The sequence below is a fragment of the Alosa alosa genome, chromosome 16 (assembly GCF_017589495.1).
Source record: "Alosa alosa isolate M-15738 ecotype Scorff River chromosome 16, AALO_Geno_1.1, whole genome shotgun sequence".
NCBI classification, from domain to species: domain Eukaryota; kingdom Metazoa; phylum Chordata; class Actinopteri; order Clupeiformes; family Clupeidae; genus Alosa; species Alosa alosa.
This window is the reverse complement of record NC_063204.1, coordinates 10,634,392-10,657,699: the sequence shown is the minus strand read 5'-3', so window position 1 is coordinate 10,657,699 and position 23,308 is coordinate 10,634,392. Positions and strand designations below refer to the sequence as shown.

At 42.2% G+C, this 23,308-nt stretch overlaps 3 protein-coding genes and 1 long non-coding RNA gene across 4 annotated transcripts in view; all 4 read left to right on the top strand.

The window, feature by feature from the left end:
* Positions 1–6,916, top strand: part of gfod1 (glucose-fructose oxidoreductase domain containing 1) — a 38,966-nt gene extending 32,050 nt beyond the window's left edge. The window contains exon 3 of the mRNA XM_048266199.1: positions 622–6,916. Within this exon, the coding sequence (XP_048122156.1) occupies positions 622–1,350 (729 nt within the window). The 3' untranslated portion in view covers positions 1,351–6,916. The remainder of the gene's footprint in view (positions 1–621) is intronic.
* A 3,669-nt stretch (positions 6,917–10,585) lies between these two features.
* LOC125309698 lies at positions 10,586–13,844 on the top strand. Its single transcript, XM_048266774.1, has 4 exons — positions 10,586–10,658; positions 11,461–11,514; positions 11,866–12,154; positions 12,622–13,844. Exons 2-4 carry the CDS (start codon positions 11,479–11,481, stop codon positions 12,957–12,959), a joined length of 663 nt encoding a protein of 220 aa, XP_048122731.1. The 5' UTR covers positions 10,586–10,658; positions 11,461–11,478; the 3' UTR covers positions 12,960–13,844.
* Positions 13,845–17,464: 3,620 nt separating this feature from the next.
* On the top strand, positions 17,465–19,812 carry mrps17 (mitochondrial ribosomal protein S17). The gene is made up of 3 exons (XM_048266597.1): positions 17,465–17,571; positions 18,851–18,995; positions 19,320–19,812. Exons 2-3 carry the CDS (start codon positions 18,873–18,875, stop codon positions 19,611–19,613), a joined length of 417 nt encoding a protein of 138 aa, XP_048122554.1. The 5' UTR covers positions 17,465–17,571; positions 18,851–18,872; the 3' UTR covers positions 19,614–19,812.
* Positions 19,813–21,403: 1,591 nt separating this feature from the next.
* On the top strand, positions 21,404–22,442 carry LOC125309926. Its single transcript, XR_007196213.1, has 2 exons — positions 21,404–22,073; positions 22,233–22,442. It is a non-coding gene; the product is annotated as an uncharacterized LOC125309926 (long non-coding RNA).
* The last annotated feature ends 866 nt before the right edge of the window (positions 22,443–23,308 follow it).

The window sequence follows — 23,308 nt, the reverse complement described above, 5'->3', positions numbered from 1 at the left end:
GAGTGTGTGTTTGCTCTGTGTGCAGGTCCATGGCTGTTCATGTGGTGGTGTTAGGAGTGTGTGTTTGCTCTGTGTGCAGGTCCATGGCTGTTCATGTGTTGTTAAGAGTGTGTGTTTGCTCTGTGTGCAGGTCCATGGCTGTTCATGTGTTGTTAAGAGTGTGTGTTTGCTCTGTGTGCAGGTCCATGGCTGTTCATGTGGTGTTGTTAGGAGTGTGTGTGGCTGTTCATGTGGTGTTAAGAGTGTGTGTTTGCTCTGTGTGCAGGTCCATGGCTGTTCATGTGTTGTTAAGAGTGTGTGTTTGCTCTGTGTGCAGGTCCATGGCTGTTCATGTGGTGTTGTTAGGAGTGTGTGTGGCTGTTCATGTGGTGTGGTGTTGTGTGTGTTTTGCTCTGTGTGCAGGTCCACGGCTGTTCATGTGTTGTTAAGAGTCTGTGTTTGCTCTGTGTGCAGGTCCACGGCTGTTCATGTGGTGTTGTTAGGAGTGTGTGTGGCTGTTCATGTGGTGTTAAGAGTGTGTGTTTGCTGTGTGTGCAGGTCCATGGCTGTTCATGTGGTGTTGTTAGGAGTGTGTGTGGCTGTTCATGTGGTGTTAAGAGTGTGTGTTTGCTGTGTGTGCAGGTCCATGGCGGGAGTCTTCTAGGGAAAAAGTATAACTGGAGCTGTGACGACCTGATGGGCGGCGGCGGCCTTCACTCCGTGGGCAGCTACATCATCGACCTTTTGACCTTCCTGACCGGGCGGCGCGCGGCCAAGGTGCACGGCTTCCTCAAGACCTTCGTCAAGCAGACGGACCACATCCGCGGCATCCGCCAGATCACCAGCGACGACTTCTGCACCTTCCAGATGGTCCTGGAGGGCGGCGCCTGCTGCACGGTCACGCTCAACTTCAACGTGCCCGGCGAGTTCCGCCAGGAGGTCATCGTCGTGGGGACGGCCGGCCGGCTCACGGTCAACGGCACGGACCTGTACGGCCAGAAGAACAGCGGCGAGGGCGGACGGCAGCTGCTGCTCAAGGACAGCACGCCGCTGGGGAACGCGTCGTTGCCAGACAAGGCGTTCAGCGACATCCCCTCGCCCTACCTGACCGGCACCATCTGCATGGTGCAGGCGGTCCGGCAGGCCTTCCAGGACCAGGACGACCGGCGCACGTGGGACGGTCGGCCGCTGACCATGGCGGCCACCTTCGAGGACTGCCTGTACGCGCTGTGCGTGGTGGACACCATCAAGAAGTCCAACCAGTGCGGCGAGTGGCAGAACATCGAGGTGATGACCGAGGAGCCGGAGATCAGCCCGGCGTACCTCATCAGCGAGGCCATGAGGCGGAGTCGCATGTCCCTCTACTGTTAGCGCCGCTCTCTGCTGTTAGCACGAGCGCCTTTTTTTTACACAGGACTGCTGCTGTGTGTCCTTATACTGGAGTGAGAGCAGCTCTCTAGCTCCCTCTGGTGGCTTGAAGAGGCATTGCATCACTGCACTTGACTAATGGAGGGAAATATACTGTGGATCAGTAATGTCAGGAGAGGTTTTTGCCGGAACAATAAAAATGGAGGGCTTGCCCTTGTGCTCGTCCATGGTGGCACCTGGATTGCATTTGTATCACAGAGGATCCGCGTGTAGAGGCTAAACAGACTGACTGACAAACTACTGGGGATTCTGTGCAAAGGACACACAACCATGGCAACAGTTTCCGTGGTTTTCTTGTTCCTCATCTGAGGTGAATGTGCAAAATCGGGAGGGGGGGGGCTGTTGTCAACGTCTGTGTGTTCTCAGTGTTCCTTTGTGTGTGTGTGTGTGTGTGTGTGTGTGTGAGCGAGAGAGACAGCGTGACTTTTGTCACCTTTAAAAAGGAAAAACCCTAAAAATCAATAGTTTGGCTGGTAGGGCTTTTAGTGGTAAAGTGCCCCTCCAATTAGATATGCAATAATCCTGTCTACACACTGGCTCAACATCATGGCTAACAGATGAGAATGCCCCCTTTTTGCTTGCCTCCTGTGTCATTCAGGTCAATGGACTGCAAACTGTAACCTGCATCCAGCTTAGTGTTTCTAGCTGCAGTAGGCATTTAAATGTGGTTGTGTTTCTCAACGCTTTTCTACCAGCCCGTTGTTTTTTTCAACGCTTTTCAAACCAGTTGCATTGAGGCTTTGCTTGCTTGCACTACTAGCATGCATAATGCTCGCTTAGCAGATGTGTCCAAAGGCAATCAGTAGTGGCCTCCATGGTCTCCGTACAGCACAGAGCAAAGCCCAGAGCTGCCCTATGCCTGACATTGCTGTGTTCTCTAACTCTGCATGGCTTGGACTGGTTAAAGGCAAACAGAACCAGAGGGATGTGCCTTTGAGAAATTATGTTTCTTAGTTACTGTAAATTGGGTATGCCCAAATGAACGCCATTTTGGACTGTGGTAACATTTACACTGTTTGGGTGTCCGAGGGCCTTGGCTAAGAAGGAAAGTGACCGAAAGGAAACAACTTTTAGTAAACAATGATACCAAAATACATTCAGAGGTAGAAGGGGTGCGCATATGTGAAGACCAATGTACTGTACCGCTTTAAGATCCCAAATCTCTGATCTTTTCTAGAGGAGTCTTTGGGTAAAACCAGACGTGAACATTCAGTCCTAGTGCATGCTCCATTTCAGAGTGCAATTTTAATGTTTGCTATAGGTGTACACTCAGACCTACGAGCCAAAAGATTGATTTTTTTTTATTATTATTATTTAAAGAATTCAGTCAACCCAGTGTTGGGTTGTATTATGACCCAACGACATGCTATGCCTCATCATCACATTGTTCCAACACTGTATCTTGTGTGTCTGTGGATGGTGTCATAACGACATGGTGTGTGTGTGTGTTTTTGGTTGTTATTGTTTTGTTGATGTTCTTGCTTTGTTTACAAAGAAGAAAAATGAAAAAAAAAAAAACTTACCTGCTGTACAGAACCAGAAAGAAATGTTTTATACTTGTTGTTTTCAGTATAGAAGTATTTTTTTTTTGGTCTGCATGCTTATCACTGGAAAAGAAAAAACCTGAAATGTCTGTATGTGAGGAGAAAAAGACACGCAGACAGACAGACAGACAGTTGGACAGTCAGAGGGAGAGGTGGACAAGTGTAAGGCCTTTTGGGCATACACACACCTTTGCTGTATACAGGACATGCACTGTGACATCTCTATAAGGAGTGTGTGATCAAGTCCTGCTTATTTTGCCGTTAGAGAGCGAGTAGCCCACTGCGTTTTTGTGAAGAGGTTACACTGTAAGACACAATCTGCTGAACCTTCACCGCCACCAAGTTAAACCGTTCAGGGAGATGTGAGAAGGGCACCATACCATTCTTCAAATTTAACTGCAATGTCAGTTTCAGGTCAGAGATGCTTGTTCGTTTTTGTGTTTGGTTGGTCTGCTGTTCAGCTTTGCCTGGTCACTGACCGCAAATCGCATCCAATGATTGTTGAGTCAAAAACGTCACAGACCTTTCCGTTCGTATCCCTACTCCGGAGGAAATGATGGACAGGCGATGACTGGACAGTCAACTTCCTCCAGTGGCCCTGTCCACTGTGGGGAGATAAAAAATCCACTTCACATGCTCACTGGAGTCTCTCACAGAGCAATATCAGGAGCCTGTCAGTGTAGACAATGTAAAGGCATTGGCATTGAGAACAGGAACTGAGACTTGTGATTCGAATAGTCTTTCAAACCTTCTTTGATAAGGTTAAACTTTATATGCCAAATATTCCCAAATGTATTTCTCTTATCAGTAGTTATGCTATATTATCAGTAGTCCTGCTATAGGCCAGTTTGAAATACTAAGATATACTAAAAATAAATACTAAAAATAAATAAATAGCTACTGCACCCAGAATTGGTTGTAGAGATATTGACTGGCTTTCTGTTTTAGTTTGTGAGAAGTCTCAGAGGCTTCAAAGCTAAAGGTCTTGAAGCTCCAGACAAATTCAGTTCAATTCCCTGAGTAACTTTGCCTTTCTTGTGTATCTCCCAGAATGCTTTTCTCTGAGGTGGTGAAGATCACAGAAGCTGCTTTCATTAAGGGCTGGCATGTTTTGTGGCTCCTGCTATAAATCTCCTGATGAAAAGAAACAGTTTCTTTTTTTTGTTTTCATCACTAAAATAGACCACTGGATGTTTTTGTTTTACTGTAACAGGTGTGCTTGGTTACACCTCGTCTCTGGATTATTTTTCTTTCTTGTGTTTGCTAAGTTTGAGTTCATCCTTAAACTGTACCATTTTGCATTAATTTAATGCAAAGAAATCATCACACCAGCCCATGTTGAGTGGCTGTGAAGCTAGAAGGAGATTGTCTGAAGAAATGTGTTCTCTGTATACTTTTTTTTTTTTTTATTGAAGGTATTATTCTGACACATTTTGTGTGTGTGTGTGTGTGTGTGTGTGTGTGTGTGTGTGTCTCTCACTGGATCCTCTCCTTCCCATGCTGTGAAGGAGAACAAGCTAAAGTCACGTTGCCAATGGTAACCGTTCTGTTGATGCCCAACTGCTCATATGGGTCAAGGGTCAAAGACTCTCCTCATCTGGTGTCCATTGCAAATCAGTGATAAGAAAACAAATCCCAAGAGGGAACACTTGAAACCATGCGAATCCAACATTACAGCTGCAGATATTAAAAGTGTGTGTGTGTGTGTGTGTGTGTGTGTGTGTGTGTGTGTATGCTTGCGCTGCTTCCTCCTCTGAATATATAGATCCCCATTTTGCAAGGCAGCATTTGCAAATGTGTGTGTGTGTGTGCGCATCTGAATGCATGTGTGTGTGTGTGCGCGTGTTAAGGAATGGGGGTATCCTGCTTTTTGTCTGGGGAGGTGGGGGCTGAAAAGACTGAAAGAATAAAGGGTTCTGTTGCTGTCAAGAGGTCTGAAATTGGCTGATTTTCAAGATCACAGACACACACATAGAAACACAGTGTTTTTCAGCCTCACCACACATTCACACAAACATACAGACACATGAATAGGGCAAGCCTCAATCACAGACTCTCTCACACACACACACACACATTAAACAAGCCTCCCTTTCACACACACACATGCAGAAGAGGAAGGCTGGTTGCTTTGCATCAGAGAATCTTTCATGTGAGTAACCGGAGGGCTGACCTGACAGTCCCCTGCTGGGAGACAGACAGATGCATGATGGGTAGAAACGTAGCGGATGCTGAGTGTGGCTGTCCATTAACGTGGGTCATTACTAGTCATTACCTCGGTACAGAGCCAACAGGCTTCTAGAGAAACATCCATCATCTTGATGGCTGTCAGGTGTCATCTTACCACAGCTGTCTTATAAATGTGGAGATGGCAAATTAGGCAGATGGCCCTGCACCATTTTGTGTGTGTGTGTGTGTGTGTCTCCATTCCCCTGTGTGTGTGTGTGCACTTGCTGGCTTGCTTGCAGGGGTCATAGTGTTCATTCTGAGACTCAACCTCAAAGAGATGCTTTCTCTGCACCCGCAGATCTGTAACCTAGCAACCACCCACTACCGTGCCAAACTCGACCCATCTTAGAATCTCTCCCTTCACTCTTTCTATCTTCACCCTCTCTCGTTTCTGGAACCCCTTTCCTCTCAGAGGTCTAATAATTTAGATATTAAGCCAAGGTACAGTGACTTACTGCTGAAAGCTTGAACAATTGTAAACATTTCCCCTAAATGTTTGTAGGAACAGCCCTCCACACACTATGAGTTACAGGAGACTATGCTGACTTCGGGAAAGCAAAAATGTCAACTAACTGGTGCTTCTTCAGGTGCTGACTACCATATGAACCCAACCAGGCCCTCCTTAGGTTTCAAGGGCAGAGCCGATGATGTGCATTAGGCATGCATGATCTGCATAAGACACAAATGAGTGTATTTCCTGAGAACTAGGAATCCTCTGGCTGAACCCACAAATCCTCTACATTGTTCTCAGCACCCCCTGTGTTCATGGGAGAAAGTGTCCATCATCAGGGCTCAGGGCAACATGAGCCAATCCTGACAGCTCCACACCTTAATGGTCCCACCCACTTTCTTGAGTGACACATCTAACACAACCAAGATACAGGAACATATTTTTCAGGGTTTTGGGCTCATTTAGGCTCACCGCCTCCGATGGTAAATGAAACCAGAGCCACCACACCCCTGCAGATTGCAAATGCTGCCTGAAGCCCCCTCCACTATATCGCTCAGCCATTCATGTTGAAAAGAACTGTTCATCTTCATGCTGTATTGACTTGTGACTATTTATTGTGCTACATGTATATGGTGGACGCATGGACCTTTGTGTATATACATATACAATACATCTATATATTTTGAGAACCAACAGGGTGTATTTATCAGTCAGTAACTAGAGAGTGTACTGTACTAGAAACATTAAAAGTCTATTTTCTATATGCACTGAACACTGGGAGAGGATGATGGAGCCGGCGGCGAGGACTGGTGTTCCATATCATTGCTTCATGTAGACTGTAAAGGCACGGAAGTGAGTGTGTTTTCATCCACAATCTCCCCAGAAAACCCGCACGGCCCTAGGATACACGTGTGGACAGCTCGAGAAACCGGCCAGTGTTCTGCAGTCAAATACCCCTGCTCTGCTTCACTGCTCTGTATGTGTGTGTGTGTGTGTGTGTGTGTGTGTGTGTGTGTGTGTGTGCATGGATATATGCATGCATTTGTGCTCACATGAAAGAGAAAACGGCGTGTGTGTGTGTGTATGTGTGTAACCGCTTTAATGAAAGGTTCTCATTTTTCAGTATGTGTGTGTGTGTGTGTTTTGTACAGTTCATTGCTCGGACAGACTTGTTTGTCCCAACTGAATCACTCAAGTAAAGCAAACCTCCATTGTGGTTTATGGCCACAGCTCTTGTGAGATGCTGCGGTCTCTATGGAATAAAAGCATTATAAAGCTACCTGCACCTCCGTGTCTGTACCCTCTGTCTGTGTTTGTCTGTGTGTATCCTCAACGTGCAGCATTACACTGAAACCTCTTTATGTGTAGGTCTACCATTCTCAACATAAATCAACTGGTTGTGGTTGATACAGTGAATATAAAGTCAATTTGTTTATATTATATGTATGAAGTGAATGTCATATCAATGGTATAGGTGGACTTCTGTTTTCCACATCTCTTTGGAAAATGCAGTGTCTAAAAAGTTATTAATGTCCCCAGCTGTGGCGCGACTGGCTGGGGCACCTGCACCGTACGCCGGCAACCCGGGTTCGATTCCCGCCCCGTTGTCCTTTCCAGAGCCCACCCCCGACTCTCTCTCCCACTCGCTTCCTGTCATTCTCCACTGGCCTGTCTCATTAAAGGCATAAAAAGCCCAAAAAATATACTTAACAAAAAAAAAGTTATTGATGACTGACTGCACTTTGTGTCAATCCTTGTAGATATTGAGATCTTTACTGTAAAATGGTTTCTTCCACTCACATCAGTCCATGTGGATATTCTGGTCGGCTTTGATTATCTCATCAGTGGGGTGAACAGTCTGTGGTTGGGGTGCTTGCTCTGGTGAGGGGAGTGAGGAACTGGTGATGCGTGGGGAAATTTTCACCACCCTCTGCAGTGCTTTCTGATCAGAGGCAGAGCAGTTGCCATACCATGTGACACAGTTAGTGAGGATGCTCTCGAAGGTGCAGCAGTAGAAGTTCACCGGGATCTGAAGAGCCAGGTGGACCTTCTTTATTCTCCTCAGGAAGGAGACACTGGTAAGCCTTCTTGATCAGGGTATAGGTGTTAAAGGTACAAGATAGGTCCTCAGAGATGTGGACACCCAGAAACTTGAGGTTGGTGACACGCTCCACCTCAGTCCCAGTAACTTTTGACTTCCTGAAGTCCACAATGAGCTCTTTGGTCTTCTTGCGTTGAGAGCCAGGTTGTTGTCAGTGCACCATGATGTTAGGTGCTGGACCTCCTCCCTGTAGGCCATCTCATCATTGTTGCTGATGAGACCAATCATCATAGTGTCATCTTTAAACTTAGAGCCATGTACAGGTGTGCAGTCGTAGGTGAAGAGGGAGTAAAGGAGAGGGCTCAGCACACATCCCTGTGGTACACCGGTGTTCAGGGTAAGGGTTGAGGAGGTAAGGTTACTGCGGTCTGTTGGTTAGAAAGTTCAGAATCCAGTTACAGAGGGAAGTATTGATGCCAAGTTCGCTAAGTTTAGTGATAAGTTTGGAGGGCATGATGGTGTTGAATGCTGAACTGGAGTCAATGGACAGCATTCTCACTAGGTGTTGCTATTTTCAGGGTGGGACAGGGCAGTGTGAAGTGCAGTAGAGATGGCACCCTCTGTGCTCCTGCTCTTACAGTAGGCGAATTGGAAGGGGTCCAGTGGCAGTGAGGGTGGTAAGCAGGTCTTGAGGTGGGCCAGGACCAGCCTCTCGAAGCACTTCATGATAATGGGGGTGAGTGCAACTTGATGTTTTCCATCACTAGGCTATTTTGACTTCCTGCACACGTTCAGTCAAATCTGCGTAGTGCTACATGAAGTCCAATGAGCCTATCATTAGCATGATTGACGTTGTTCTATTCCTGTATTTCCATGAGACATTCTATTTTAACGTGTTGTCGCCCTCTAGTGGTTAGCGGCCAAACCACAGTTTATAGGGTGAACTGACATTCTGACTTCACCATCGTGACTTAACCATGAAAAGGTTATGCACAAAGTTAGGATTTTCTCAATTAATGTGTCCAGAGTCCAGTTTTTCTTATGTTTTAAGGATTTGCCATTAATATTGAGCTTTAGAGTTTTAGAATTACATAGTTATACCTGATAGATGTAACGTCCAAAATACATAGGCCTACAACTTCAAGAAACACCTTACCTGTGTTACTCACAATATGCACAATATTAAATTGTCATCAGTGTTGGGAAAGTTTCTTTTAAAATGTGTGCACTACAGATTACTACATACATGCCCTAAAACGTACAACCCCATAACAGAAAAAGTTGGGACGTTGTGTAAAATGTGAATAAAAACAGAATGTAATAATCTGCAAATCTCTTATTTCATATTTAGCTGCAAAAAGGAGACCCTGCATTTCTGGGATGCTCTTTTTCATACCTAATCATGTTGCCAGTACTCTAATTAATTGTGAAACATTCCTCATTTTGTTTTCTTTATCATTACACAACTTTTCCAGCATTTTGTTACCCCCGTCTCAACTTTTTTGAAACATGTTGCTGGCACCAAATTTAAAATTAACATATACTACTACTACCATGAAATAGTCCAAATTTTCATTTTCAACATTTGATAGCCTAGAAATCTAGACGCACCCTAGGATGGCCCGCCAGGCTACCACTATGTCCTTTTTACTACTAAATATGGGTTTACGATGACATTCTGTTTTTATTTGCATTTTACATTTTGTAGTATTCCAATAGATTACTCAAAGTGAGTAACGTATTTTGAATACTTTGGATTACATCCGGGTCCGCAGTGCTATGTTCTATTTGCAGAATTCACATGAAAAAATATATAAATAGGCTAGGCTTAAAATCCGTTATTCATTCTTTAGGATGGCACAGTAAATGGGCTATTGTTGCATATTTTGATTTTCAATTGAGCACAGTTACGGTTTTCTGTTCAGAAGTTAAACATTTAAATGATGCGTCAATTGTCTAATTTTCCTTTTTTGAGCTTTTGGTTGCACTGAACCACGAGCACCGGGGGGAGACCACCGTCTAGCTGGGCCAGGCTAGATGGTGGAAGAGAGCGCCGCCTGAAGTTGTGCGTGATTTTGACTCATTACAGAGATTAATAACTAAACTTCGCCGATTTTTGGGAGATGGCACGTTAAACATAACTTTCAGCCTATGTTGAACATATCTACAGTATATTTGAATACCATGGCCATGCCATACCATAGCAAATAATTCCCCAAACAGAATGCTTTGCCATCGACGTCAGTCTATATAGGCTACAACGGGCATAGGCTACTAAGTCCATTGGATCATGTAGGTCTCCAAAGCCTCCCAGAACATGAACATTTACACACGTACTCATAAGTGTCATGATGCAGCAATGTCTCCCTCTGCATCTGAGGTTCTGATCTCGAGCTGACATTATCAATCGCTTGGCACCTTGATGCAAGCTGAACTGTGTTTGATAGCCCTCTATCTCTACATCCGCTGATAAAATGTGATCACCAACACCACGCGCCAATATGTATCAGGTCACCCCTTTACGCTTGTGGTTCACCCCAAAAAACGGTAATAAAAAAAAAAAATCCGATATTAACTGAATTTTACTTTTGTTTCCAATCCAGTTTCTGTTTTTTTCTTTATCTTGCGTGATTAATGACACATTTAGAAAATAGCAGCAATTATCTATTTGCTGACCAGTTAAAAAAAATGAAAATTGGGTTATTGAACACATTTTTTTAATTGGATCAGATGGATGGAGCAAATAGAATAAAGCACTGCAAAGCGTTACACGGACCACATCAGCATTGAATTATATTTTATTATCAGTGAATGAAACAGTTATGTGAGGTTATGTGAAGTTGTAAAACCCATTGTGTCAACAACAACCTGCTGTACAGTGTACTGATCCGCCTCTGCAGCCAAGCAGCCTCAGCTCTCTGTAACATGAAGATCGACTTTATGCAGACTGCACGACAGCAGAAAGATAACCCATTTTAATTTGCTGGTAAGTTTTATATGCTAACGTGATTTTCATGTATGTATGTCTGTTATTGTCATGTTCAGACACCTTATAATTATGTGGTAGCGTCTTATCCGGGTAATCTAATGTAATAATCAACGATGAATTAGGTCTCTGTAGGTCTACCATTGTCAACATAAATCAGCTGTCAGTGATTTAAGTCGATTTGTTTGTATTATATTTATGAAGTGGATATCATATCAATAGTATGGGGTCAAGACCAGAAGGTTTTCCAAAATATTTTTCAGTAATTAGTGGACTAGACAGTGTGGACCGGACTACTTTCACTTTCATGTTTGAAAAGGGCGTTGTCTTTTGCAGTATCACCAGAGTCTTTAAGGACTTAACACGCCACATTGAAGACTTTTTGCTCAGATATGCTGTCAGGATCTGGCCTGGACTGTTGACTTTGTGTCACCCTGGTGGCCAGTCTGTGTATTGTTTTCTGTCATGTGCTCTGTGTAACCTGTCTGCTGTCACCTGTCTTTGTCTCCATATGTATGTATGTATGTATGTATGTAAGTCTTTAAATGTTAAGTTTGTGTAAAGAATAAATTGTGTTTGTCCGTAATTCTGCCTGGAGGAGTCTTGCGCTTGGGTCCTATCTGCCTACCCTGACACATGCATAAGTGTGTGTGAAAGGGTGAATTGTTGGTGGTGGAGCTGAACATTGCATTCTAGTCGAACCAAGGGCAACATTTTAGGGTGTAAAAACAAGGAAAACATGTTTAGTTTATCCCACCCTCCTGTGTCTCTTTCACAATAACTTTCACTTCCTTTCATTTAGATTCACTGAGGTTGGGTGATGCTATCATTGGCAACTAACAGCAATTTTACTGAGGTATGTAGACCAGTATGTGTTTGGAATTGAAGCCTTTCTGAGGAAAGCCATCACGTAAAATAATTAGGCTAATTATGGAAATAGCTATTTGAACTGAAACTATAAAGAGTTTGGTTTCAAAGCTATATCTCCATTTTTAACATTAAAAAGTCATGTTATTTAATTGTGTATTTCAGGTAATATCACTGAAATTGCAGTTGTGTTGTTTTGATTGAGTAAAGATAAATCAAATAGCAATACCCAATTGTAGTTGAACTGAAATTACTTGGAAAACCAAATGTAAAAAAATGATTCATGACAATTCATTAAAATGACGTTTTGAAACCAAACTCTTCATATGTTCTTTTTCAGGGACAGTTTGTGAATCAACCAACTATGGCCAGTACTGAAAGCCATGTGTGGGTGGGCTTCATAGAGGGCCTTCCAGTGGTCAGCTCTGTAAGAGAAGCCGTGGAGTGGGTCCTGGCTGTGGCTGCAGATGACTTACCTTTGGCCGAAGAGAAACTGAAGGTCATCACTGCCAGGCTTGAGGAGGGGGACAAGCTGAAAGAGTTCAAGTCTCTTCGGAGTTCGTCAGGATATTCCTCTGACAGCACATCTGCCAGCTCATCAGCCAGCCTGCCTTCAATGCATGTGGAAAGTACGTTTTTCTCTACTGACCAATGTGATAAGTGTTAGAGATACTTTGTATCCACATTTACTGTTAGTTTTGTTCAGCTGGTCAATGTCAGCTGAAATTTAGGGGGCAGCCGTGGCCTACTGGTTAGCGCTTCGGACTTGTAACCGGAAGGCTGCCGGTTCGAACCCCAACCGGTAGGCACGGCTGAAGTGCCCTTGAGCAAGGCACCTAACCCCTCACTGCTCCCCGCTGTTGTTGTAGGCAGCTCCCTGGGCCGGGATTAATGTGTGCTTCACCTCACTGTGTGTTCACTGTGTGCGGAGTGTGTTTCACTAATTCACAGATTGGGATAACTGCAGAGACCAAATTTCCCTCACGGGATCAGAAGAGTATATATACTTGTACATACTTACTAAATATCCATTTGCGTTCGTATTGTTATAGCAGATGTATGGACAGGTCTGATTGTGTCTGCTGTTTTATTTCAGGTATTCCTGAAATGGACCTGATGGCCCACATAGTAGCAGTGGGCCAGAAGAACAAAGGGAAAAAAGCAGATGAATCAGTACAAGACAGGGCTCGCAAAAAGGAAGTGCAAGAAGTTCAAGATGAGACACTAAAGAAAATTCGCCTCATCGACAAAACATATAAGTTCCCAGAAAATGAAAGGCTTGATGATTATGGTCAAAGGTCTGGAAGGGGTGAGTATGTCATCAATAATAATGTCATTAAGATTTACCGTAAAGTTGTAAGGGAGCACTTCAACCAAGACATCGATATGGCCTGCCCCCTTGATGATGACACAGCAAACGCCATTATATTATGAGTTAGTGGTACATTTTGATATAGGCGAACTGTATATCAACGCTAATGCACTGATATATGGTGAATACTGTAGGAGATTTAAGGAAGCTTCTAAAGCTTTCCTGACAAACAATAGTCAAGAAAACAGGAAGCGTGTGGATAACATTGTACATCACATGAATGAGGAAAGGAAAGAGGCTTATGTAGATCCATATGCTAAGGCAAAATGGATTGGAAATCAGGAGAGAAGAAGAGATCGATTTCAGGCAATCAGAAATAAAGTTGCAACCATGTTCAAGAACTGGGCTGAATATTTTGCCAAAGTTAAAGATGGACTAGACGGACCGTCTAGCCGCACTGTACAGTAGGAAACAGTTTGGGAATGTATGGCTTGTTATTGCTATTTCATATTGAAGACTAGGAATAAGGGGCTTATAGTTGTATGTGCATATATCCAAAACCAGTTAGAATGTATAGAAACATGTATCGGGACATAGCTACGTAATTTATTAGTTACTTGCTTAACCCTGTAGGCCTCTACAAGATCAGTGTGCAAGTGAGGACAAACATTCTTCTTCCAAAACTGGGGTCAGTTGTCTCTGTGGAAAAAGTGTAACGCATAATATTAATTTAGTTTAATATTCTGTGAGCCTAAACATTCTGTGTTCCTTCACTTCACTATGATGCATGGAAAAAAGGTTTTCATACTAATATGAAATTATACATAATCTTTAGGCATTAGTGGACAATAGGATATAATGTTTAGGCATTAGTGACAGATGCAGATAATAACTTGTAACCGCATATGACATCTTTTGGTGAATGCAATTGTTTATTTGTTTGTTCAATTATTTCTGGCAAATGTGAATTGATATTTGTGATATTCTGTTACCTTTGTTTAAACAATAAAGGTGGTGTGATATGGTCATTAAATGGATGAGAGGTGCCTGACATCTCTATTATGCTATAGCTTGATAGCAATATTTTTACTGGAGACTGGAGTCCGGACGATGGAAAATCAGGAAACAGGCTTTTATTATTTTCAATGATGCGCAATTGCGCATCAAGGGAGAGACACAGCTTCACCCAAGGGTTTCACCAGTATCTCTACTGAACAGGAGAATATCCTTAACCTAAATATGTTACAGACAAAAAGAGGAGGTGGGGACGTGGCCTCCATCAGGTAACACCATCAGGTCTGGTCACCTTTTGTTCTTTAATTAAAACGAATTTAAAATGAATTTAAATTCACTTGAAAATTTGAAATTGCTATGGTTTTATTTATTAAATTTTGCAATTAACGGTTAACTATATGCATCATTAAAAATCTCAACTGTACCAGGTATTGTCTCAACTGTACTCCATATGGGTACAGATGAGACACAGTTGAGACAAAAATGCACCTTATGAGCTAATTATGGAAAATATAAACTACTTATTATGGGTATAATTGATTGATAATATCTTAGTCTACCAGCTAAGGAAATGGCATGTGGAATTTCTTGTTTGAATTTGTATGAGCAAAAAGTATCTCAACTGTACTCAGTCAGTGGCAAGTGCAGAGTGCAAAGGAGCGCATCGGTTTCCATTCATGCAGGCTCCATCGTGGTGCGAGAGGAACAGAGGGGTCTGGTAGACAGTTCTGGGAAAGTCTCCATGTCATAGGCGTCATCCAGGCAATGAGGCAAAAGAAAAGAACCCTGCAGTGTCCAAAGGGTGGGACCTGGACACACACACACACACACACACACACACAATGCATCAAGAACCAAATGGTTTCAGGAGCTCACCCGAACACTGCACTTGCAAGGCATGATGTGTGGAGTTGCTGTCCCTTCACACAAGGCAAACACATCATTTGGTCACTCAAAGGAGGAGTGAGGTACTGTGTACTGTGTGAGCTGTAAGTTGTGGTAGTAGTGGTGTTGCTCTGGCGGGGGGGATGTGTGTGTGTGTGTGTGCATTTCCACATTGATGCCAAGCAGAAGGGGATCATGGTCTTTAAGCTGTGGCAGTAACGGTAATGTTCTTGTTGGTGTGTGTGTGTACCCACCCTGATGATGAGCGGAAGGGGATCATGGTCTGAAAGCTATGTCAGTGGCAGGGGCGCTCTGGCTGAGGTGTGTGTGTGTGTGTGTGTGTGTGTGTGTGTGTGTGTGTGTGTGTGTGTGTGTGTGTCAGTGGCAGGGGCGCTCTGGCTGAGGTGTGTGTGTGTGTGTGTGTGTGTGTGTGTGTGTGTGTGTGTGTCAGTGGCAGGGGCTCTGGCTGAGGTGTGTGTGTGTGTGTGTGTGTGTGTGTGTGTGTGTGTGTGTGTCAGTGGCAGGGGCGCTCTGGCTGAGGTGTGTGTGTGTGTGTGTGTGTGTGTGTGTGTGTGTGTGTGTGTGTCAGTGGCAGGGGCGCTCTGGCTGAGGTGTGTGTGTGTGTGTATGTCAGTGGCAGGGGCGCTCTGGCTGAGGTGTGTGTGTGTGTGTGTGTGTGTATGTCAGTGGCAGGGGCGCTCTGGCTGAGGTGTGTGTGTGTGTGTGTGTGTGTGTGTGTGTGTGTGTGTCAGTGGCAGGGGCGCTCTGGCTGAAGTGTGTGTGTGTGTGTGTGTGTGTGTGTGTGTGTGTGTGTGTGTGTGTGTGTGTGTGTGTGTGTGTGTGTATCAGTGGCAGGGGCACCCTGGCTGGGGGATATGTATGTCTCCTCCACTGGTTCCCCCACTGAATGCAGCTCCTCTGGACAGGAGATCAGTCAGGAATCAGTGAACCTACTCTGCTTCTGGAGGGGGGAGGGAGAGGGAGACAAGTTCAATGCTCTTCATTAAACCATTGCCCATCTGCAGCACTTCGGGAGGCTAAGAGAATTCAAGATACCAACAGATCTGCTGAAGACCTCCTATACTGCCACAATAGAGTCTGTTATTTCTGGAAACTGATCACTCCATGGTGTGGCGAGAGGAAATCTCAGGATAAGATGGCCCTGGCTGAGCCCTGTATGTCCTGGATTGATTTGATGCACCAAACAAATGACCAGGACTGGACTATATGGGTTAGATCTAATACTCATTTAGTGCACACTCAGGACCCTGATGTTCCATGTTGGGCACTGCACAGGAGGCGGCCTAGGCCTTATGAAGTCCCCCAGCAGTCCGAGACCCCAAGGGCATTGGCCCCACTGAACCTATGCATATTCTGGTCAATCCTGTGTAATTATGCAAGTGACATTTCTTGAATCTTGTTTTTCTTCTTTAAGTATCACTGTTAGACTTCTAAAGTTGCCATTTGCCAGTTTCTTTTCCCCACAGACATTTGAAATTGATGTTAGTCCAACCCATGAACATGATAGGCTATGATTCATTGTGAGATGGCAGATTTTTCTTCAGGTTGCCGTTTTTCGAGATGATCACGTTTTTCATATGCAGAAAGTTGTAGGCCTATTGATCAGCAATAACCAACACACGCCAATTCGCATAGGCTAGACTAGAACTACAATCAATTAATCCACTAAATCTATAGGCCTACACTTGCCCAGAGCTTCGTTCAGCATTCACTCAGTCTGCTGCAGACATAAATGCTATGATTTTAATTTCAAACAGATCAACAATGTAATATGTCTTTTCTTTCATACCTTAGGCCTACCTTATACTACAGTCGGCCTACTCTCGCTTGTCCAACATGAAAGGGACCGAGATGTCTACTACCTGACCGATCTTACCTGTCCACGCTAACTCGCATCCCATGGTGTCTTGAGCGGCCGATTTTAAAACGCCCCCGTCCGCCTCTCGACAAAGGACTGAACTGGTTTCAGCAAAACCCAAAAATGTTTTGACAGACCAGAATGGCTTTGGACAGGTTGATCGGGTTAGGTCCGAGAAAATTGTTATTGAACACCTCGAGATTAAGAGAACGCGAGAATAAGGACCTATCAATTAATTTTCTTATATAACAATAGATAATTTAACATAATAAACATATTAATAATAATATAATATAATATAATATAATATAATATAATATAATATAATATAATATGTAATTTCATACTATTTTATCATTAGCCTATTTATGGCTTCATGGAGCCCTGTGGGAATTATTTCTTTCTTTAGTTGTAGACTTTTTACTTTTAGAGCTAGCCTACTTTTGCGTTCGCTGGTGATATTTTTGCGTTCCTATCTTTTACTGTCTATGGTTCCCTCTCAATACCTTTGGCATTACAAGGGAATGCAAAACTATGGCCAGGGAGCGCAACATTATTGAAAAGGAAATACTGAAGGACACAAAAACTTCGCAAGGAACACAATGGAATCTAAAAAACAAAACAAAAAAACAAAAAAAAAAACACCATGTCTTCCCGCGGGCACTGTTATAGCCTGCATGTTTTGGAGATATTCAGACATTTAGACAATTTGACATTTAAAATGAAAAAACTATTTGCGCTACATCCGGGAAATATAAATGGAAGAAGCCATCCTTTCGCATCTTTCACATAACCGTTCTTGCAGTAAAAGAAAGGTTCTTGCCAGACGCAAAACACTATTTGTCACTTGCCGTTGCCCGTAATTACGTCATCAGCAAGCGTCCAATAGTTCCTTGAAGCAAGAAGTCCAATGTGGCGGTGGACTGACTGGCAGCTTGACCTTCGTTGCGTATTAAGTAAGCCTTTGAAATAAGAAACTATCATCTGTACTGCAGTTAATTGTTGTTATGACTTCATTACATTTCGTGTTGATAGGTGTGTTGGTTTGATACGAGGTAAATTATCGCTTGGACTTAGCCGGGAAGCCATTACTGTCAGGTCTAACGTAGTGCATAACCTGCTGTGAGTGCGATATTTACTTTGTTTGAATAAAAATATACTGAACAAATTAATGACTTAACTTTGTTAACTGCGTTCACAATTTCCTTAACAGAAAATCTGTTTTAATGCTGTGTGCACTGAGAGGAAATGATGACTTTACGTCGACGTAGGCTACTTGAAAATTATATAGACATTCATTTCAGTTCTAGAAATTATTTTCATAATAGCTACAGAAATGTTGTCTTATGAAAATTTCCCAATTGTTCTAGTATTTGAGGAATTCCAGTTGTTATTAGTTAACTGCTCTTACACCATCTTCATAAAGAATCAACTGGATATCCCGAGAACTCTACAAAGTAGTCACATTTTTCTCAAAAGTTATTGGCCTGTTGAACTAATGTGAGTTAATGGCAAATTAATCAAAGGCATTTTGCAGAAGCATACAACATTCCTATAAATGTACAGTTAGATACTAAGGTTTACTAGTGATTCAACTGAACAGGAAAATATGAATGTGCAGAATGTAGTTGATGAGTTTCAGTCTAAACTGAGTTCATGGTTATTGCGAGACATTAACTCACTGAGACTTTTTGTAGTTGGGTCATTCCACGTCAATTCAACCAGGGCCCATGCACTTAGGTCTCAAAAAATTCAGAAAAAATTACCAGGTGTACCTATGTTATCCAGGAGACACACTGTATAATTACTTTTTATGTAAAATCAATACTTTCCAAGATACAGCCAGTTTTACAGGGGGAGGGGGGTGTCGATTTTGTTCAGCCTCTTTTTTTTGTCAAAGTTCACAAGCGCATAGCACAAGAACTAAACCATGTAGGAGGCTCACATTTTGAATGCCGGAACATAAATAGGAATAGTAGGTAGCAAAATTGTCACATTTGGTCTGGATGATCCTGCATGGTCATAGCTTTGGTTCACCTAATCTAGGCCTCTCTTATGTTTAATCAAATTGGCTTTGCCCACCCATTTGAACATTTCTGGCTGGCATGCCACTGGTTTGTATGCATGCATGCATGCATGCAAAAAAAGAGTTTTACGTTGACACGGTTCATTTTGGGGAGGGTTATAAAAATGTTTCTAGTTTGACTGATCTATTTGTTTTGCTCATATGTTTAGCCCTCTACACCACAGAGGAGAGATGTCTGTGAAGCAAGCGTCTGTCCACGCAAAATGGGTCATCGGTAGAGTAATTGGCACAAAGATGGCAAAAACGGCCAAGGTCCGTGTCACGAGGCTTGTTTTGGACCCCTATCTTCTTAAGGTAAAATAATCCTGTTACCTGCACATCTTTTGTTTATTTTATCATTAAGGACGTTTATTGTGTTTTGTATCGACCTCATGAACCTTATTACGTTATGGTTTGTATATTGTAGTATTTGTTTATTTTTTATTAGGCTATTGATTGAATTGATATTGTTGTTTATCATCGCTATTCTCCTTAATGTAGTCTTACCAACTTTTTAAGTTGTTTACTGTTAAATTCAACTATTGTATTGTTGTTATTTGTATGTCACTTTGGACAAACGCGTCTGCCAAATAAATCCCATAACCATAACCATTATTGTTATCTTTCTTCCCCTGACAGTATTATAACAAAAGGAAGACATACTTCGCACATGATGCATTACAGCAGTGTACCGTGGGTGACATCGTGCTTTTGAAAGCTTTACCCGAAAAGAGGTCAAAGCACGTAAAGCATGAACTTTCAGAAATTGTGTACAAAGTTGGCAACGTCGTTGATCCGTTAACGGGAAAGAAAGTAGCAGGCCGCAGGTTCCTGGAACCCTTGACAGAATCTGCAGAATCGACGGAGGAGTCACTGACAGAGAAGCTAAAAGAACTGAATATTACTGCCTCTTCAACTAGTGCAAGCTCTTAATTTTGTCAGATTTTGTTATTGTTATATCCTTATTTACTGTATGAGATGTTCTGTGTTGTATGCCTTATTAAATCAAGTTCAAGTTCAAGTATAGTTTATTGTCATGTACTCATAAAAGGAATTATCAGTAATGATATTCTTGTGCTCAAGAGCCAACTCAACTTTAAAGAATAAATTAAAAGTAGTAACTTGAAAGGTATAAATTCTGTGTGTGTGTGTGTGGGGAGGGGGGTAAATGTGTTGATCTAAATAATATTTCATTTAGAATTGGACAGCTTGGAAGTTGTTTCCTTTCTGTTCTTATCAGTAACGGTGTCCTGTTTATATGTCAGCTTTTACACAAGCAAACACATAGAAGAGTGTCCAGTTTAGGCATCCAATTGTGGGAAAAAGAGCAGATTCATCTTCTGATTCTACCTTTACATTACTGTGGTAGAGGTAATTAAACACCTGCATTAACACATCTTAAAAATACATAGATAAATAAATAACTTTGTTGTATACAGTACCCCCCATAATTATTGGCACCTCTGTTAAAGTTGACTAAAAACAGGTAAAAATAATAAATAATGTATTGTAATCTCACAATGAAAACAATAAGAAAAAATCGAACCTTGAATTTTTATTTTAGAAAAAGCCTTCCTTTGCCAATAAAATAGCTTGTAATATTCTCCTATGGTACAACATAAAGTAGGAGAATACAAAGCAAGGGATTCAAGACCATTCATCTTTACAAAATCTCCCCAGTTCACCCAGATTCCCAAGTCTACACTTGTACATTCTCTTTGACTCACCCCACAGTTTTCCTATGGAGTTTAGATCAGGGGATTAAGATGGCAATAGCCGAAGCTTGCTTTTGTGTTTAGAAAAACAATTTTTGTTTTGGTTCATTGACCTGATGAATGATCCAGCCTTAACCCAGTTTTAGTGTTCAGGTTTTGAACTGTGAAAGTGTTCAGGTTTTTCTTGGAGTTCATGATACCAGGCAGCTTAATGCTGTAAGGTTCCCAAGGCATTTGGGGCGAAAAACAGCCCCACAATATCACAGCTACTCCACCATAATTCTCATTAGGAACGGGGTTCTTTTCAATATAGTCATTCATCTATATACAGTACAGGCATGGTGTGGAATTCATATATCTTTACAATAAACAATAGCATAATAATAAAGTACTCAAATGCTCAGCTGAATTACTGTTACATTACTGTGACTGTAGGTTGAATATATTAAATGCAGTATATTCGGCTCCTCTGTGCAAAAAAAGACAACTCCTACTTGTTACATGAACTGATCAGTTTTGTAGTTTCAGACTTTTGGAGAATGCCACATGGCACACACACACACCACATTGATTTGAATGTTCTGAATAAATGCAAGTGCTCAAGGAATGCAGCATTAGCATTATTATGTAGTATTAGCATGTCATTGTGTTTATATTATTGCCTTTCCCCTCATTTTCATTGCTTATTTTTTATTAAGCTATTGATTGAATTGATATTATTGTTTATTATAACTATTCTTCTTATTATATTTGACCAACATTCTAATCTGTTCCCTGTTCAATTTTAAATATTATTATGTTGCTTTGTATTTATGTGTCGCTTTGGACAAAGGCGTCTGCTAAATCCATAACCATAACCATAGCATGACTGAAATAAAACTACTTTTCTTGTGAACATTCTAAGAATCATGTATTGTGATGTCATAGAAAATCTGCCTGTCATCAAACTCTATATTGCAGCAGCACCATGGAAACGAGTTCTAATTCGAACAGGAAACACAGTGAAGTTTCATATTTCACTTTGCTTTGTAGAGTGTGGTTGCTTTTTGAGTTTGCTCATTCATTTGTTGTGTTTTATTGCTCGAAATGGCTTCGAAATGCCTCACCATCATTGTGTTGGTGTGTGCCCTGTGCTACCTTGAACCAGATTTCACTGGTTGGATTGTTTCAAAACCTCTAGCACCACCCGAGCAGTGGGCCAGTACTCCCGGCATTTCACCGAATCCCTTCAGTGCGCTGACTCAATTCGCCCTGCAGCTGATGGTCAAACAGGAACAGGATGCTCATAAGAGAGTCAAGGTAACCCCAGTTAGACCCACGGATGCTGAGCCCTGCTCCATGGAGCACACACTCCTCATGAGAGGACCATTCATGGTGGTGGAGGACCTGCTGTTAGAGAGAGAGCACAGAGAAAACATCCTGCATTTCACAGGCAAAACAGATGAAGTGTTTCAGAGAAGCAGAGTCAGCCAGACCAGAGCTAACAGCCAGAGTCCTGAGGTGAAGAGAGCAGGGGAGGGGTCTCTCCCAGGGACAGCCGTGAGAGAAAGCTGTTCACAGAGTGGAGACAGAGACTAGGAGACCTGGTGCCATTGTATGGGTGATCTCCTTTCACCGCATCTGTCTGCTGGTCACCTTGGGCCTCTTGGCCAGGATCACCATCCGGATACTTCTGCAGGTAAAAACTCAAGGCAGAGGAGAAGGAGGAATGGGAAAAAAAGGGTGATTAGGTTTAAGATGGAGTCCTGAGTGTCTATCTTTGTTGTAGTTTGGAAAACCAAATGTGTGAGATAAATTATTGCTGATGTTTTCATGACGTGACCTCATTCTCTCGCAGAACACAAATGCGCCAGAGGAGTCCAAGTCTGAGGGACAGAAAGGGTCGAATCTGCCTAGCACCTGCACCATCACTGTGCCCCAGAACAGAGCTGGTCCTCACAGGAGAAAAAGGAGAGGGGTGCGGAGCTGCAAAGACTGCTAAGCTTTCACCTCTGCCCATCGACATATAGTTTTAAATTTAAAACATTATTAAACTGATTATTTTTCACGTGTTATTTTTTTCAATGGAGTTATGAAGAAAGTTTTGTTAAATTTTATATACTGTACAGTAATACTTTCCATTTTTGATAGGGACTGCTTAGAAAAATGAATAGCTTTCAACCCATGCAAGGGGTTTTACATAGCCTAATGAAATTCAAAACAAAAAACTCACAATTGTTTAAATTTTTTAAATTTCCAGTTTACACAGAATACACACTGTATATCTGTGGTGTGAAACAATCATGTACTCCAAACCCACCTAAAGTGTTTCTTGCCAAAGACCGCAATTTTCATATAATCTGACAATAGACCACACTTCCAGACAGAGTCACTATACCATTCAGTAAATCCTGCCGTATACATTTGTGATTAAATGACTGGAAAGGCTTTTACCTAGCATGCCCTCTAATCTATTAGCAGTGAGGTCACTTCTGAAGATTTTTTGGGGAACTTGGTGACCCCAAGATGATACCTTTTTCTGTAACTCTCCAACAGTGGTTCTATATGGATCTTACCATCTTTCATACTGTGTGTGGAGGCAAGATAACCATGGGTCTTTGTCCAAGCATGTTTGTCACATTTCAAATTGATTAGAACCTTTTAATTGTAGTTTTAACGGTACATATTGGTATTTTCAGCAAAGTACCTTGTTTTTTAGCCATTTTCTGACTTACAAATGTCAAAACACTTTCTTCTTATTTAAATTTACATCCTCTTGTCTTTCTGTTGAAAAATGACTTGGTATTTAGTCTCGTGTCACTCACTTTGAAGAAGAAAGTCATGAGCTATAAAGTTTACACTCTGATTAACTTAAAGAAGTTGAAATTGTATAGGAAAATGCTTCTGTTACATTTTGTATAAAATGTTCTGGGG

Excerpts from the sequence above, each read along its gene's own strand:
- LOC125309698 (XM_048266774.1), top strand. The coding sequence starts at position 11,479 with ATGCTATCATTGGCAACTAACAGCAATTTTACTGAG. Across the intron at positions 11,515-11,865 it reads CTAACAGCAATTTTACTGAG|GGACAGTTTGTGAATCAACC; the intron begins GTATGTAGACCA and ends GTTCTTTTTCAG. Across the intron at positions 12,155-12,621 it reads GCCTTCAATGCATGTGGAAA|GTATTCCTGAAATGGACCTG; the intron begins GTACGTTTTTCT and ends GTTTTATTTCAG.
- mrps17 (XM_048266597.1), top strand. The coding sequence starts at position 18,873 with ATGTCTGTGAAGCAAGCGTCTGTCCACGCAAAATGGGTCATCGGTAGA. Across the intron at positions 18,996-19,319 it reads TGGACCCCTATCTTCTTAAG|TATTATAACAAAAGGAAGAC; the intron begins GTAAAATAATCC and ends TTCCCCTGACAG.